At 41.1% G+C, this 16,774-nt stretch overlaps 1 protein-coding gene and 1 long non-coding RNA gene across 3 annotated transcripts in view; one reads left to right on the top strand and one right to left on the bottom strand.

Moving 5' to 3' along the window:
- The window catches only part of LOC309383922, a 30,920-nt gene extending 15,458 nt beyond the window's left edge, over nt 1–15,462 (bottom strand). Inside the window, exon 1 of the long non-coding RNA XR_014173942.1 lies at nt 15,392–15,462. This is a non-coding gene — a long non-coding RNA (uncharacterized lncRNA). The remainder of the gene's footprint in view (nt 1–15,391) is intronic.
- PAPLN (papilin, proteoglycan like sulfated glycoprotein) overlaps nt 1–16,774 on the top strand; it is a 105,262-nt gene that overhangs the window by 58,652 nt on the left and 29,836 nt on the right. Inside the window, exons 7-12 of one of the 2 annotated variants that reach the window (XM_081936976.1) lie at nt 1,883–2,006; nt 2,950–3,030; nt 5,143–5,315; nt 7,059–7,182; nt 12,269–12,395; nt 15,382–15,447. In XM_081936976.1, coding sequence (XP_081793102.1) covers nt 1,883–2,006; nt 2,950–3,030; nt 5,143–5,315; nt 7,059–7,182; nt 12,269–12,395; nt 15,382–15,447 — 695 coding nt within the window. The remainder of the gene's footprint in view (nt 1–1,882; nt 2,007–2,949; nt 3,031–5,142; nt 5,316–7,058; nt 7,183–12,268; nt 12,396–15,381; nt 15,448–16,774) is intronic. The other variant, XM_081936977.1, reaches the window with a different exon arrangement.

Genomic DNA, 16,774 nt, shown 5'->3' with positions numbered 1-16,774 from the left:
GTTTACAGAGTCAGCACATTGCCCCCCAAAATCTGGCTTTTCATTTTACTGGCCTTGGGAGGATGAACCCAAAAAGATCAAACACCTGGCTGTGGGCAGAGTTGGCCTGCAATAGACTCTTTAGACAAGGCTGAGGTGGAAGAGGAAGGGGCAAGCCCATATCCACTTAAATAAATATTTCTCTGTTCTCATCTGTTTTATTATTTTTCATTTATTCCTCAAATCTGTATAGCCGCCCATCACGTCAAACACAACTCTAGGCAGCGTTCAATGATCAAAAATTCCTAGTCTCCAAACTTTCCCTCTGACCTAATGACTGGCCAAGCATAATGTCTTTTGCAGATCTTGTGTTGCGCACTTTGCAGATTTGAGGAAGGAAAGAGTGCTTTGATGATAGCACAGAGAAGGATGATTTAAGCCTGTCACGTTCATGGGCTAGAGTTGAGAAAAAGGCAACATCTTGGGGACACAATGAAAAAGGATGCTGCCAGCTATGTTTCTGCCGTGGTTAGGTAAAAGTGGAGATAAAACTGTTGAGTAGCCACAAAGACTGGGAACCAGTATGATGCATTAGTTAAAACCACAATGGCTGGATTCATACATTCTACTATGCCTAAACTAAGAGAAAAAAAACAATAGTTTGGTTCCTATGTGGAAACCCTGCCAGCTGCCCCTCTTTAACTAGAGGGATTGAAGTGACTTATTGTCCAGCTTGAAAATATCTTTCGTGATGCTTTATGTTCATTTTCTCTCCAAAATGCAGAAATCTGCTCTCTGGTAAAAGCTGCTTGTCATGGACATACTGCAACCGTTGTAAATGTGAGCCAGTTACTAAATGCCTCAATTATGATCATGTCACCATGGGGGTATGCAATGGTCGTAATTTTGAGGACTGGTTGCAAGCCCTTTTTTTTTTTTTGAAGCTGTCGCAATTTTGAATTGTTGTTAAATAAATGGTCATAAGCCAAGGACTACTTGAAGTGGTCCTTCTGAATTCCCCTCCCTCTTTTCTGCTTACCAGGTATGGTTGGATTCTCTGTAAGAACATGTTTATGTAGGAAGAAGCTATTTACTTGGGCAGCTGGTGTGGGGGGAGGACTCTGGAAGTACCAAATTACAGAGAGTAATAGGCAGTTTCATTAAAGCAGTGTTTCTCAATCTTGGCAACTTGAAGATGTCTGGACTTCAACTCCCAGAATTCCCCAGCCAGCTGGGGAATTCTGGGAGTTGAAGTCCAGACATCTTCAAGTTGCCAAGATTGAGAAACACTGCATTAAAGCAACCATCAATAGTTAGCTAAAAAAAAACAGACAGTATTTTAATTTTTATTAGCCAGTCAACAGTGGTTGCAGAAACATTAGCTGAATTAAATCTCTAATGTTGTATCCCCATGAGGTTGACTTTCGTACAATTATTATATCACAGGGTATTTGAAAGCAACCTCCTTTGAAATATCAGTGCTGGAAATGTCTCTGGTATTTTTGTAGACTTTGGGCAAACTTGCTTAAAAGTCTAAATATACACATTCACTGCCAGATATCTGGAAATTATGGATGCTGAACTCCCACAGGCCTGGTGGGTACCAAGGCTGTTTTAGAAAGATGTTCTAAGAAAAGTTATGAAACATATGGCTGCTGATGTCCTGGCCTTGATATCCCCAGAGATGTTCTGAGTGGGAAAATCAGTATTCACTTTAAAAAAAAAAGATTTGAAAGAAGAATCACTATTTATATACCAGCTCATCTGTTATTTTAAACCAGTTTGTCGTCAACCTTACAGTGAAATGTCATCAACCTTACTGTGAAATGTCTTGTCTTTCTATTTTATGATAACTGGATTATCCATCTCACCTGTGGATGGTTTGAACTTTGGTATTTTACAGGCTGTTGGCTGTGATAAAATGCTAGATTCTTCCCAAAAGGAAGACAAATGCCTGCAGTGCGGTGGGAATGGAAGAGCTTGTTTTGAAGTCAAGGGACTCTTTGATGTGCCCAACCTCCCTAAAGGTACTGCAGGGTTGTTTTGTTACCATAGATCAGGGGTGTCCAAACTTGGGAACTTTAAGACTTGTGGACTTCAATTCCTAGAATTCCCCAGCCAGCCATGCTGGCTGGGGAATTCTGGGAGTTGAAGTCCACAAGTCTTAAAGTTCCCAAGTTTGGACACCCCTGCCATAGATTAATAAGGTAGTCCTCGACTTACGACCACAATTGCGCTCAAAATTTCTGTTGTTAAGCGAGACGTTTGTTAAGTGAGTTTTTCCCCATTTTATGATCTTCCTTGCCATAGTTGTTAAGCGAATCACTGCAGTTGATCAGCTAGTAACATGGCTGCTAAGTGAATCTGGCTTCCCCGGTGACTTTGCTTGTCAGATGATCGCAAAAGGGGATCACATGACTTTGGGATACAGCAACGGTCTTATGTATAAACCAATTGCCAAGCATCTGAAATTGTGATCACATGATCAGGGAGATACTTCCAAAGTTGTAATTGTGAAAACAGTCCTAAGTCACCTTTTTTTCCAGTACCGGTGTAACTTTGAACGGTCATTAAATGAACCAATGTAACTCGAGGACTACCTGTGTATCAGACTTTAGACTGGGCCTGGGGTGGAGATGTGATTGATTGTTCTTATTAATCTCTTTATATCTTTAAAGCTAAAGTCAATAATTGTAACTCAGGAAGGTTTCCACTGTAGCATGTCTGCAGTGTGATGCATTGAAGTCACTGCCTTGCGCCATATTACATCAATTACATGCAAGGGTAGCTTTATGGGTAATATGAATACGGATGGAGACAGTTCAAAATCAGTGAAGTAGTTACAGCGAGATTTATCTTTTCCCATGTAGCTTCTCTGCACGAAAGAGTGACTTTACCCTGGCTTCCTTCTCTATTACATTCTCTCTCAGAAAATGAATTTATTCTGGCTGATTTTTTCTGCTCCTATAGGCTACAATCAAATCTTTGTCATTCCGATGGGAGCCACAAGTATCCGAATCAAGGAAGCAACCCCTACCAGGAACTTCCTGGGTAAGAAGTTGTTACTGCTCTTGGTATAGACTTCCATCACCTCCTTTAGTTATAACTTAATACAGGACAATATGGATCTGCATCTTCAGAAATATTACGTGGTAACCATCGTCTGGGTATTACATCACTAAGATCAGAGATGGGAGACTGCTTACTAATAGAATGAAATTGGTGTATGCTATGAAACAAGGCTCTGGCTGCAACAATATACCTGCAATAGTACGTGTATTTTACATGAAGCAAGAGTCTTTATGACGTCTCCGTCAAAGAACCCTGCATGCCATCCATCTTTTATTTATTTATTTTATTATATTGTTAATCCCACCTTTATTATTTTTATAAATCAGGCAAGGCCAATGAACATACTTAATACTCCTTCCTTCTATTTTTCCCACAACAACCACCCGGTGAGGTGAGTTGGACTGAGAGAGAGTGCCTGGCCCCAGTTCACCCAGCCGGCTTTCATGTCTAAAGCGGGACTAGAACTCCCAGTCTCCTGGTTTGGAGGGATCCTCTTGAACAAATGCCGAAACTGCAAGGGGTCCATAAAGGACAAGGCGAAAGGAACTGTCCCTTATCAGCAAAAACATAAAAATGAGGCATGTTCATACCTCAGCATGGGTGCAATCAACATAAATCTTCGCAGGACGAGATGATTAATAAATCATCTCAAGCTTCCTTATAATGCTTTTATTTAACGATATGGGTTGAATGTTACTTGCTGCTCTGTAATAAAATGGCCAAGATTCTTTCAGGTCAAACTAGCATCCTAGTAACTGTTTACACATCTGAGTGGTTTTTGTGGCAGTCACATGGAAATGTACACGCCTTCTTCCATGATATTTTGTTCAGTTTCCCAAGGCAGTCCCCAGCTCAGGGATTTCCTTATAATCTGCCATCTGAATACAGATAGCCCTCCGCTTATGGCTACAATTGAGGCCAAAATTTCTGTTGCTAGGCGAGACAGTTGTTAAGTGAATTTGGCACATTTTACGACCAGTGGTGGGTTGCACCCGGGATGGCCCGGGTCGGCTGAACTGGTAGTAGTGGTGGCGGGAAGCCCTGCCCAGTTGCCCGTATGCTTCTGCGCATGCGAGCGCAGGAGTATGCCCGAACCAGAAGTAAAAAAATTTGCAACCCACCACTGCTTACGACCTTTCTTGCCACTGTTTGTTAAGTGAATCACTGCAGTTGTTCACTTAGCCACATGGTTTTTAACCCCATGGATTTTGCTTGTCAGAAGGTTGCAAAAAGTGATCACATGACCCTGGGACACTGCAACAGTCATAAATACGAGCCAGTTGCCAAGCACCGGAATTTTGATCATGTGACCATGGGGATGCTGCAACAGTCCTAAGGGTAAAAAACGGTCATGTGACTTTTTTTCCAGTGCCACTATAGCTTTGAACGGTCTCTAAATGAAATGTTGTAAGTCAAGGACTACTGTACCTTTATTTACTAAATCTCTGGGGTTTTTGGTAAGAGGAATCAGTCATGGTTGGCTAAATACAATTACTACTTGTAGATTTTCAGCAAAACATCATACCTCTACTCTCCCCCAAATGTGTGTGTGTGTGTGTGTGTGTGTGTGTGTGTGTGTATTGTGTCACAACCCCTGGTATGCCCAAATATGGGAGGGAACACACTGCTTCCTTTTTCTGTCCTTCAGCTCACTCAAGGAGACCATTCAGGCAGAAAACCATATTTTTAATGTTGCCTTTGTTACCTTTGTGTTGTATTTGCCTGTGCGAGCAAATCCACAGGCACGAGGCCAAAGACACCAGCCTGAGGATGATGAGTGGGATCTCTTCGAAACGTCGCCAAGATACTCTCAATCTTACACGAGAAAAGACCCGAATACCCCAAAACCCATATATATATATACATATACATACATATATATAAACCCATATATATATATACATATACATACATACATACATACATACATACATACATATATATATATATATATATATATATATAAAATTTTGTTTAGTACATAGTAACCACTTCATATCTGGACAATCTTTTGCAACATCAAAGTCTCAGAATTCTACATCACTGTCTTTTACATTTTTTCCCATTCCCCTTTTTTCACCCTAATCTCAGCCATCAAGAACGTACAAGGAACATACTATCTGAATGGGCAGTGGACAATTGAGTACAGCCGGGCCTTGCCTATTGCCAGCACAGTGGTGCATTACGACAGAGGTTCAGAGGGAGATCTGGCTCCAGAGCTTCTATATGCCCGGGGTCCCATCAGCGAGCCTTTGATAATTGAGGCAAGTAGCTGTAACTGCTTTCCTGTTTTCTTAGAGCAGGGGTGTTCAAACCTGGGAACTTTAAGACTTGTGGACTTCAACTCCCAGAATTCCCCAGCCAGCTGGAAGTTGAAGTCCACAAGTCTTAAAGTTCCCAAGTTTGGACACCCCTGTCCTAAAGGTTTATCCCTGAGTTGTGTGTAAGTGTTCTGGATAATTCTCCAGAATAATACAGACTGAGGGATTCCACAGGTTCATTAATAAATAAAATAGATTGATGTGGAAACTTCAATTTCTTTGACTGAGCAACTATTAGAAAAAGAGTAGAGGAGAACTGGCCTTGAGGCTATCTCTATTTCATGCAGAGGTCAAACAGTAAATGGCTAATTTATTTGTCATGGCATTAAGATCACTTTAGTTCCTCATTCCTTAACCCCAATAGCGTGCTTAGATGAAATGAGTTTGGTCACATTTGCAGGGTGCAAGGTTACGAAGACTACAGTAGTTTAACAATTGTTTCTTGATGAAGAGGAAATATATTCTTTCTTCATTCTAGCAAGAAACCACTTTATCCTTTATGTAGGTAATGTATTCAAATGATGATCTATCAGAGTCAGGAAAGACATGCAGCAGGAGATGAATAGCAAGGAAAGGAATAACTTTGGCAAGGATCTGAGTGATGGATGTTTTTGTGTGCTTAAGACTTCAAGTCTGTTTTTGACTCTAAGCAACTGTCTAAACAAGGCCCTGCATTTTCTTGGCAAGATTTTTGAGAAGTAGTCTGCCATTGGGTGCTTTCTAGGGATGAGACAGAGTGATTGGCCCAAGGCAGGGGTGTCAAGCTCAATTTGATTGAGGGCCACATCAGGGTTGTGTTTGACCTCGGGGGCTGGGGGGCATGGCCAGCTTGACATCACTCATTGAGGCTCCGTTTTCAGCCACGACAGCCTCCTGCAGCCGTCTGCCAGTGAAAACAGAGCCCGGGGGGCAGTGTGCAGCCTCCCTGAGCTTCATTTTCCCTGGCAGAGGGCCTTAGGAGGCCATCATGGCTGAAAATGGAGCCGAGGTAGGCCACATAGGGCCTCCCCGAGCTCCGTTTTTGCTGGTAGAGGGCTGCAGGAGACCATCGTGGCCGAAAACAGAGCCTCGATGAGTGATGTTGAGCTGGCCATGCCCTCCCAGCCCTGTGTGTAGTCCTCCCGACCCTCCATTTTCACTGGTGAGGCACCATGGTCCTTCATTGTTTCCAGGCTGGCCCCATGGACCAGATCTAAGCACCCAGATGTGGCCTTGAGTTTGACACCACTGGCCTAAGGTGACCCAACTGGCTTGTGCCCAAGCAAAGAGTAGAACTCACGATCTCCTAGTTTCTAGACTTATGACTTAACCAAATTGGTTCTGAGTGATAGACAGTTTTCACAAATAGCAGACAATGTTTGTTTATTTATTTATTAAATTTCAAAACCACCCATCTCCCTGACAAAGGAAGGTTGGAACTTGGATTGTAACAAACAGATGAGTAATTGTGTTTTTAATTAATTAAGTAATTAGCACATCAGGGAAAAGAAACTAAGCTGACCTTAGTTTTCAACAGGTAGACCAGATTATTTTTTGTTTGAAAAAGGGATACTCCTGTCATCTAAACATTTACGTGTGAAGGTCCAGACATGGCTACTACATGAACTGGACCAGTAGATAATACCTTGCTACAAGAGTAGCAAAAAGTGTGTTTCCTGACAACTGATCATCTTCTTTCTTTTTCAGCTTATCAGCCAGGAACGAAACCAAGGAGTACATTATGAATACTATTTGCCATTCCAAAGGCAAACATCAATCTACAGCTGGGGTTATGGGTCTTGGAGTGACTGTAGTGCTGAATGTGGTGGAGGTACATGCCAGCACCTCACATTTAATATTATTGATTTGCCTAAGTAATGGTTCCCAATCTGTGTGTACACATCACATATATTGATCTGTGAGGATATTCTAGATAGTTTGTGGTCTCGGTGTATATAGCAATAGCAATAGCACTTAGACTTATATACCATGCTTTTACAGCCCTCTCTAAGCAGTTTACAGAGTCAGCATCTTGCCCTCAACAATCTGGGTCCTCATTTTACCCACCTCGGAAGGATGGAAGGCTGAGTCAACCTTGAGCCTGGTGGGATTTCAACTGACAAATTGCACTCAGCAGAAGTTGCCTGCAGTACTGCACTCTGACCACTGTGCCACCTCAGCTCTTTGTATATGCTACAAACCCAGACCTGTAGCACATGGGGAAGCTGAAAACTTAATGGGTTGATGTGTGAGCATTAGTCACCAAGATTAACTGTTTATTTAATTGGTCAAAATCCCAGATAATTAGCAAATCACACAAAATGTTGGCAAACTCATTCACAATCTCAGAAACTTTTAGACAGGAATATTAGTTACATATGAGAATTGGTAGACATGCTAGATTTCAATCATTAACTGCTATACTGAACTATTGATGATTGTGTAATGACCTCTGTCTTATACCTTTCGCCTCTTAAAGCATTTAAAGCTATTTTTAAATAGAATAAACGTATTATCAAGATGATCCTAAGCAGAAATCTGCTGGTTTAGGAAAATCACAGCATAGAATGGGTGAAAGCAATCTTCTTCTGCCTCAGAGACCATTTCAACTTTGCAGGATCCTATCTGAGTTGGTCACCGGAACCCGAGATCTACTCTTAAACGTTGTGCCCTGCCTAAGGATTGCAAAAGATAGGATGGATAATAATGTGAACAAGGTCCGAGGGATTTGGCTTGCTTTGAGTAAAGGATTATAAGGAATGAAATAAATGATTTAAGCCAGAAAAGTCTTATGATCTTGCTTTTCAGGGCTTGCCAAAATAAATAAATTGCCCTAATACAGGAGAGAATTGCTAGGTTTTAAACAAGGTTGGGATTCAGCGGTTCGGACTGATTTGGGCGAACCGGATGCTAATTTTGCATCTAGTTCACCAAACTGGTAGTTGGAAGGACTCGTTGGCCCCGCCCACCCAACCACCTTGCTCCTCCCAGGAGTCTCCACGCAGCCCATTCATCATGCCAGCTAAGTGCATGCCCCATGCGGAGGCTCTGGGAGGGTGAAAAACAGGCCTCCTGGAAATTCCAGAACCAGAAACAGGCCTGTTTCCAGCCTCCAGTGGACATCTGGAGCCCAGGGGAAACTGTTTTCGCCTTCCTGGAGGCTTGAGGAAAGCCTCCGGAGCCTGGGGAGGGCAAAAACGCCCCCCAGCTGTAGTGCAGGAGGCCTAGTAGGCCACGGCCTCCATGGCCACGCCAGCAACCAGGCAGAGAACTGGTTGCTATTTTTTTCAATCCCACCCCTGGTTTTAAACCACCCATTTTTGTTAAAGACCTAGGAGTAATATTCCCCTTCAATTCTCCTACACAAAATACACAAAAATGCCCTGAAAATTTGGCTGTGATTACTCTGGGGAGCTGCAAAAAGGATGCTTGTGGAGGCATTGACCTGTGTCAGAAGGTCAAGGGGAGCAAATGACAACGCAATGTTGGGTCATCATAATGCCTTTTGTTATGATCTCACACACCCATACAAAGGAGAAGGCCATGTATCACAACAGCATGATGCTGCTTTGGTCATTTGCACAAAGGCACTTGCATCCTGTGAACATCTGTGAGTTTTGGGAAGCTACATGGGTCTCAGCCAGTGAACATCTGTTAAGCATGAGAAGTGTAGCAATATTACTTCTGCAATTCCTTATGGGCACCTTACTAGTTTTCAGAGCTGATATCATTATGATTGTAGCTGCTGCTTTCCCAAAGGGACTTTCTGTTCTTGTTGCCATTTTTCTAGTGTGTTATTTTAATGTCATGGGAAAACCAGGTTTGAAGGGTAGAACAGAGAGACAAATGATTAGATATATTAGATTACATTAGATATAAGAGATGTGCTGGCACAGTGGTTAGAATGCAGTATTGCAGGCTAATTCTGCAGACTGTCAGCAATTTGGCAGTTCAGTTCTCACTGGCTCAGCCTTCCATCCTTCTGAGGTCGGTAAAATGAGGATCCAGATTATTGGGGGCAATATGTTGACTCTGTAAACTGCTTAGAGAGGGCTGTAAAGCACTTTGAAGTGGTATATAAGTCTAAGTGCTATTGTTATTACTGCTTTTCATACTTATGACCACTGCAGCATCCCCATGGTCATGTGATTTACATTTGGACGCTTGACAGCTGACTCACATTTATGACAGTTGCACTGTCCCAGGGTTATGTGATCCATTGTTCCTCTTAGACCGTCATCAGGTTATCACTGAATCCTGGAGCCAGAAGGAATTTCATAAAATGTACTAACCTAAATACTCAGGCTTCCTGTTCTTACATACAGAAATACAACAGGGCATATTCTAATATTGCCTGGAAGGCTATAAGAAAAGGCATAAATTGAAAGTAAACTCTGATTGAGTTGCATCAGGATTATTATATCATGAACAAAATAATGTTATTTTTATAAAGCTTGTTTTGAGAATTTGACATATATATATATATATATATTTGTTTTCTGAGGTTTTCGCGGGTGTTTCTATGTATGTCTTTGGTTGTTCAGGTTTTCTCCCGCGTAGAATTGGAAGTATCTTCATCGAAACGTCGTGAAGATACTTCCAATTCTACGCGGGAGAAAACCCGAACAACCAAAGACATATATATATATATATATATATATATATATATATATATATATATATATATATATATATATATATATATATATATATATATATATATATATATATATATATTAAAAAGCTTGCGAGGACCTGTGAGGAGGCTAAAAAGTTTTGGAAAAAGATCAAAAACTGGCTGGAGGCAATAACGGGAGTGAAAATAGAATGGAAACCGGAAATCTTCTTATTAGGATTACTGCCTACAAACTACAAAAAAGAAACCCAGTACTTAATATTGCATATAATAACGGCGGCAAGGATTGCCTATGCCCAGAAATGGAAAAATAAGCTAACTCCAAGTGAAGATGAAATAATAAGAAAGGTGATGGACTGTGCTGAAATGGACAAGCTAACTAAAGAAATCCAGGGAAAAGAAGAATCAGAATTCTATCAGATATGGGATAAATGGTATAGGTGGATGGAGGAAAGAAATAAGAATCCTAGGCGATAAATAAGCAGAATGTGGTAGCTCTTACAGATTGTTGTCGGTGTTAAAATGTTTATTCATTGGATAATATAAATACGAATGATTCTGGATAAAAGTACTTTCAAACAAATCCAGTTAAAGGAGAATGTTGGTATATTGATGGTATAAAGATCTTTGATTTTAAATGCACAATTCAATTTGAATGAAGTATAAAGGATTGTAGTAATGCATGGAATTTAATTGTAACCAATCGACATGCTAGCTGGAAGATGTATTGAAGAGTGAAAAAAAAAAAAGCTTGCGGTGGTCTGTGCAGAAATCACCTTGTAATCTTTTCTTATGGGATTATAAAGAGATCCGCTATTAGCCATTCTAGGAGATACAATTTTGTAATGAGTGGCAGACATATTTTGATTCATTCAGCGTTAAAGCCTGTCCATCTGCTTATTCTTCTTCAAAGCAAATGTGACCAACAACTTTAGTTACTGATTGCACTGCATATATGCCAGTGAGATTGTATATGGTATGGTAAAGTACAAATAGCAGGTTTTTTTTTAATTTCTTCATTAAGCCTCTATACTGTTGCAAATGACATGAAAGGCAGTTTGATGTAGTAGTTAAGGCACCAGGCTAGAAACCAACTGAATTCTAATCCTGCCTTAGGCCTGAAAGCCTTTTGGGAGATTTTTAGCCAGTCACTCTCTCTCTCATCCCACAACATCCAGCTTGGGTGACAAGACGGTTAGTCAAATCCTGTCACAACCAATGGATCTGCACCCGGTTGTTCCAGAAAAAGCAGACCGCGAACTTGAGGGGAAAAATGCTAGGAAGAAAAAAATCTTGCAAACATAACAATCCAGTACAGACCATTCAAAAATAAAACAGTACTGAGAAAAGGGACATGATCAGTTTTCAGATTTACAACTATTGTAGCATCCCCATGGTCACATGATCAAAATTCAGAGGCTTGGCAACTGACTCATATTTATGACTGTTGCAGTGTCCTGGAGTCATGTGATCATCTTTTGCGACCTTCTGGCAACGGGGAAGCCAAATTCACTTTACAACTATGTTACTAACAATTTCAATGATTCACTTAACAACTGTGGCAAGAAAGGTCGTAAAAAGGGGCAAAACTCACTTCCGAAATGTCTCGCTTAACAAGAGAAATGTTGTGGTCGTAAGTCGAGCACTATCTGCACTACACAGCATAATTACAAACATAAAACATCCTCAGTGGAATGAATCATGCACCTGTAGTAAAGATTCAATCAGCAAATTTCTTTCTTTCTTTTCATTACTCAAAAGGAGGAAAAGAAATGTATAACCATGTATCCACATTTGGCTAAGCTAACGTGAAAAGACCCCGGGGGTGAGGGATGTCTCCATCTCAACCAGCTTCTGCAAGGGAATCAATGTCAGAGCAAGTCTGACCTCTGAAGGAAAGCTAGCCAAAAGCCCAGGGCTGTGGTAGGAAAATATCACCTCCCACCCCTAAAAATGGATGAAACTGAGGGTTTTTCAGCCTTCTTTTCCAGGGATGTGCATATTGAACCCATTATTACATTCAATTAATTATGTAACTTAATTAATTCCCCACCCCCGCTCCCGCCTTCAGATTAGTGCTAGCCCCGTTACTTTGATTTCAATCACATCATTTGTGTGGGAATATGAAAAGGCAACTCATTGGATGCTGGCCTCTGCTTAATGCTTATCTGTTAGATGATCATACTTGGTTGCTTTAGGGATATTATGCAACCAATCGCCTTGGCAATTATCCGTTACCATGTGCCATCTTTGGTTCCTGTTGTTTTTCTCTGCTCCGCAGGTTATCAGTCTCGTCTGGTCTTTTGCACCATTGATAATGAAGCCTATCCGGATTATATGTGCAGAGATAAACCATGGCCAGGAAATAACCGTACCTGCGGCCTCCAGCCCTGCCCCCAGACAAAACGGTGAGCTTTTGTTTGGTTTCTCTCTTCTCTAAGATACCTTGAAATCCAAGAATCAAAGTCAGAAATAACTTGGTAGTCTCTGTTCAGGGCCCTTGTTACTCTCATATGAAATGCGTGCAGAGAAACCTGAGCTCTCCGCAAAAGCACAGGTAGCCCTCGACTTACAACCAATCATTTAGTCACCTTTTTGAAGTTAGGGTGGCACTGAAGAAACTGACTCATGATTGGTTTTCACACTTGCAACCGTTGTAGCATCCCCATGGTCATGTGATCTAATTTTGGGAGCTTGAAAACTAGCATGTATTTATGACAGATGCGCCTTTCCAAGTTCACGTGATCACCGTTTTTAATCTTCCCAGCCAGCTTCCAACAGGGCAAAGTCAATGAGGGAAGCCAGATTTACTTAATGACCATGCAATTCACTTAACAACTGCATGGATTTGCTTAATAATTATGGCAAAAAACGGGGTAAAACTCACTTAACAGTTGCCTTACTTAGCAACAGAAATTTTGGGCTCAGTTGTGGTTGTAAGTCGAGGCCCACCTATCATACAAGCTAGAACAAAATGTTATCTGAGGGGAAAAAATGTTACAATTGGCAAGCTAATTGGGTGGGAATAGGCAGTCTCTTTTCTTTGGGACTTGCCTATTTAAAAAATGTTCTCCAGGTTGGGTGTAGCTAATGACACAACATGTCATTTTTTATTGATTTATTATGTATGTTGTTATCTTTCTTTTATTTTTTATTGGCAAATTGTTGCTCTCCAAGATGTGAGCCATTTTTCTAGACACGTTAACCCATGAACAAAGAAAAAAAATCGATATGAAATCTACTGGTTTTCTTTTCTAAGCAAGTCAATGCAATCTGTGTGAGGTCCAGGGAAACTTCTGGAAATGAAAAGGATGCTAGAAGCTGGTGCTTTGCTTTCCCACTTACCATCAACCCAGTGTTCTGACCTAGGCTTCTCAAGAGCATGACGCAAACTCATTGTCTCGACAAAAAACCCTTTTATTAATTTGCTGTGAATTCTGCTCATTCACATCCAGCAAAGTCTTTCAAGGGATGATTTACAGTCACAGACCTTATCTGGCTTGGAGAGCTGACAGGCCGATATCTGCAAAACTTGGCAAGGAGTCTCAGAGAGTCAGGAACTAATTAAGCAAATTAATTGTCTTCTGCAAACTTCACTCCCCTTTTGTTCCTCTTTTATTTTCTCTGCGGAGGGGCCATACATCATCCACCTTGGCCTTACTCCCAAGTTGACCCGTGTTCTTTAGCTGTTCCCTTTGTCTGGCAACTCTGTACATGTGCACACTGGGAACAGGCTCCAGCTGTTCGTCTGCCTCACTGATGTCTGACTCTGAAGGCAGTTGATAACTGGCATACGGCTCTGGCTCCCTCTCTGCCTCTGACACAGAGCCCTCATCAGAGCCTTCTCCAGACTCTAGGACAGGCCCATGTTCCTCCCCAACCTCCTCACTGTCTGAATCTGCTGCCAGCTTGGCTGTCAGGCCACAACACCCAGTTAGTTAAATTAAAAACATTTGACTCCTCTCTTAGAAGGGGTCAATATTGCTAAACGAACTAGGAAGGGTAGATAAAAGCTTTCTGTTAGAAGATGATAGCATATTTTCTGATTAGTGGGAAACCATACTAGAGAATCCCTCCTTGCGTGAAATGCAAGTGGTGAGTGGCGGAAGTTCCTTTTCATTTTATCAAAAGACATTATTTAGAAAGGATGCAGATTACCAGCTGTCTGCAAGGAATATAAATCCTTCCATTCCCCACTATCCTGTCAGAGCTGAAGAAGCTTCTTGGCTGAGAAGCAAAACATCTTCAAAGTGGAAAAAAAACAAGAAAGTCCAGTTGCCTCCTGAAAAAAAGCATCTTTGAGACAACCATGACCTGGATGACTGAGAATCTCTACAGACTATTATTTAGAAAGTTTTAGAAATATGAAGTTGTTTCCTCTGTTTTAGCACTAGAACTTTTCTGAGCATAATTCGGTTTCTGCGTGTAATATGAACAGAATACAAATGTGAATACAAATATGTAATATGAATAGAATACAAATACAAAAAAAGTGTCCACCTTCAGCTCTCCAAAAGATGTGTCACACTTTGAACTTTCACAGAGTTAAACCACAATCCCCCCTTCCTTCCCCTGTTTACTATGAGCCCTTGTCCAAGTAGTTAGTCAGTTCTTGTGGCTACAATGAATTTTAATGGGGCAATTCAAATGAAGAAATCAAACCATGAAAGCAATTCATGGTTGCATTCATTTTTTTGGTTATGTGCAACTTTTGGAGGGAGTGATTTGAAGACATGATGAAGGGCAGGGGAAACTGAATTCTTCCCACCACCCACATATTTGGCCTTGATTTGAATTGGCTCTTCTTGTTGTTGTGGGTAATAAAGTGCCTGCATGTTTTCTGAATAATAATAGCTATGATGGGTGGTCTATTTTTGTGCAGGAAATTGACATAGTTGCAAAGAGGGGGGGGAGGCTATTGCCTGCCCATGACCCTGATCCAAAGTAGACCTCATCCCAACATCTTTTGGCGGTGTTTCAACCTTGGCAACTTGAAGATGCATGGACTTCAATTCCCAGAATTCCCAGCCAGCCATGCTAGCTGAGGAAGGGCCATGCTGGCTTGGCAATCCTGAGAATTGAAGTCAAAACATCTTCAAATTGCCAAGGTTAAGAAACATTGTCCTAAGGCAGGGGTCCCCAAACTTGGCAACTTTAAGGCTTGCGGACATAGCTGGCTGGAGAATTGTGGAAGTCGAAATCCACAAGTCTTAAAGTTGCCAAATTTGAAGACCTCTGTCCTAAGGCTTTAAAAAATGGCAGCGGAGGTTTTCGATCCGTCATCAAAATCCCTTTTAGTTTGGCTCTAAAAGGATAGAAATCATACTGTAAAAGACAGACCCAGATGTCTATATATTTATTATGGGCTTTAAAATCTTTGTTCTATATACAAAGGGTCTCTTACCTCTATCTGCCGGGAGCATGGAGCCGCAACAGAGCCTGGAACTTGCAAACAAAGAGGTAACTAGGAGAAAGTGGTTCAGTTCTTCTCTTCCTTTGCCTCACCTCCAATAGTGGTTTTTCAAGCTTCCTAACCATAGTAAACAGCTTGTATTCCCCCTCCCTTCGCATTGTTAGCTGCTCATTGAGCAGGAATTTGCTAAAAAACAAACAAACCACAAATTCCTGAGAAACGCTTGTTGAAAGCCACAGACCTAGATTCCTGAAATCATACAAAAAAGAAAGGCTTTAGAAAGCTTCTATGCCTGGTGAGACATATATAGGTAGTCCTTGACTTACGACCACCACTGAGCCCCCCAAATTTATGTTGATAAATGAAACATTTGTTAAGTGAATTCTGTCCCATTTTACGACCTTTCTTGACACATTTGCTAAGTGAATCACTGCAGTTATGAAGTTAGTAACATGGTTGTTAAGTGAATCTGGCTTCCTCATTGACTTGTCAGAAGGTCACTAAAGGTGATCACATGACGTCAGGACACTGCAACCGTCATAAATATGAGTCAGTTGCCAAGCATCCAAATTTTGATCACGTGACCATGGGGATGCTGCAATGGTTGTTAAGTGTGAAAAGCGGTCATGAGTCATCTTTTTCCATGCTGCTGTAACTGTGAAAGTGAACTGTTGTAAGTCGAGGATTATCTGTACTAATATAATAGTTTAAGGCACAGGTCCATCCTGTTCATCCAAGCAATGTGGCTTCATAGCCTCTCTCCAAATTGCTGCTGAAAAGTTGTAATTTGTAGTGTGACAGGAGGAATTATTAAATTCGTAGCAAGCAATCATACTGAGTACGTTCAAACATTTTCATTTACATTCAATTAAGGTTAAATATAATTTAGATAAAAAGATACTTTTGTCTTGGCTCTACTTCCTGGCTGGAGTGTGGCTCCCAGCATGCTACTCAAAGGCTGGTGAGGCTCTAAAACTTCCAAAAGTTGAACATCTCTGGTTCCACAAACCTTGGAAGGCTTTTCTTCTAGGTGATGGACTTTGTTCTTAAAGCTTTGGCTTTTCTCCCTAAACAATGGTGTTGGGCAGTCAGTGCTTTTGGCCTTCTTATCCTATGTGAAGAAGGGTGAGGGAAGATAGTTCCTTATTTTTCTTTGTAGCCCAAGAGTTTAGATATCATATCCCCAGTAGCTTCTGCTGATAAGTTTAGTAAATTAAAAATGAATATTGCTGCAGATTGCTGCATTATTTTATCTAACCTTTATTTTCTATTTTTCTACATTTTTCCCATACCCATTAGTCTGGATGATAATTTTACACATTCAGTTGTATACCCCCAGGATTTACCAGAGGTCCTTCCATAATGATGAATTAC

The sequence above is a fragment of the Natrix helvetica genome (genome assembly GCF_964273705.1).
Source record: "Natrix helvetica genome assembly, chromosome: 1".
Lineage (NCBI taxonomy): Eukaryota > Metazoa > Chordata > Lepidosauria > Squamata > Natricidae > Natrix > Natrix helvetica.
This window is presented reverse-complemented; position numbering and strand designations above follow the sequence as displayed.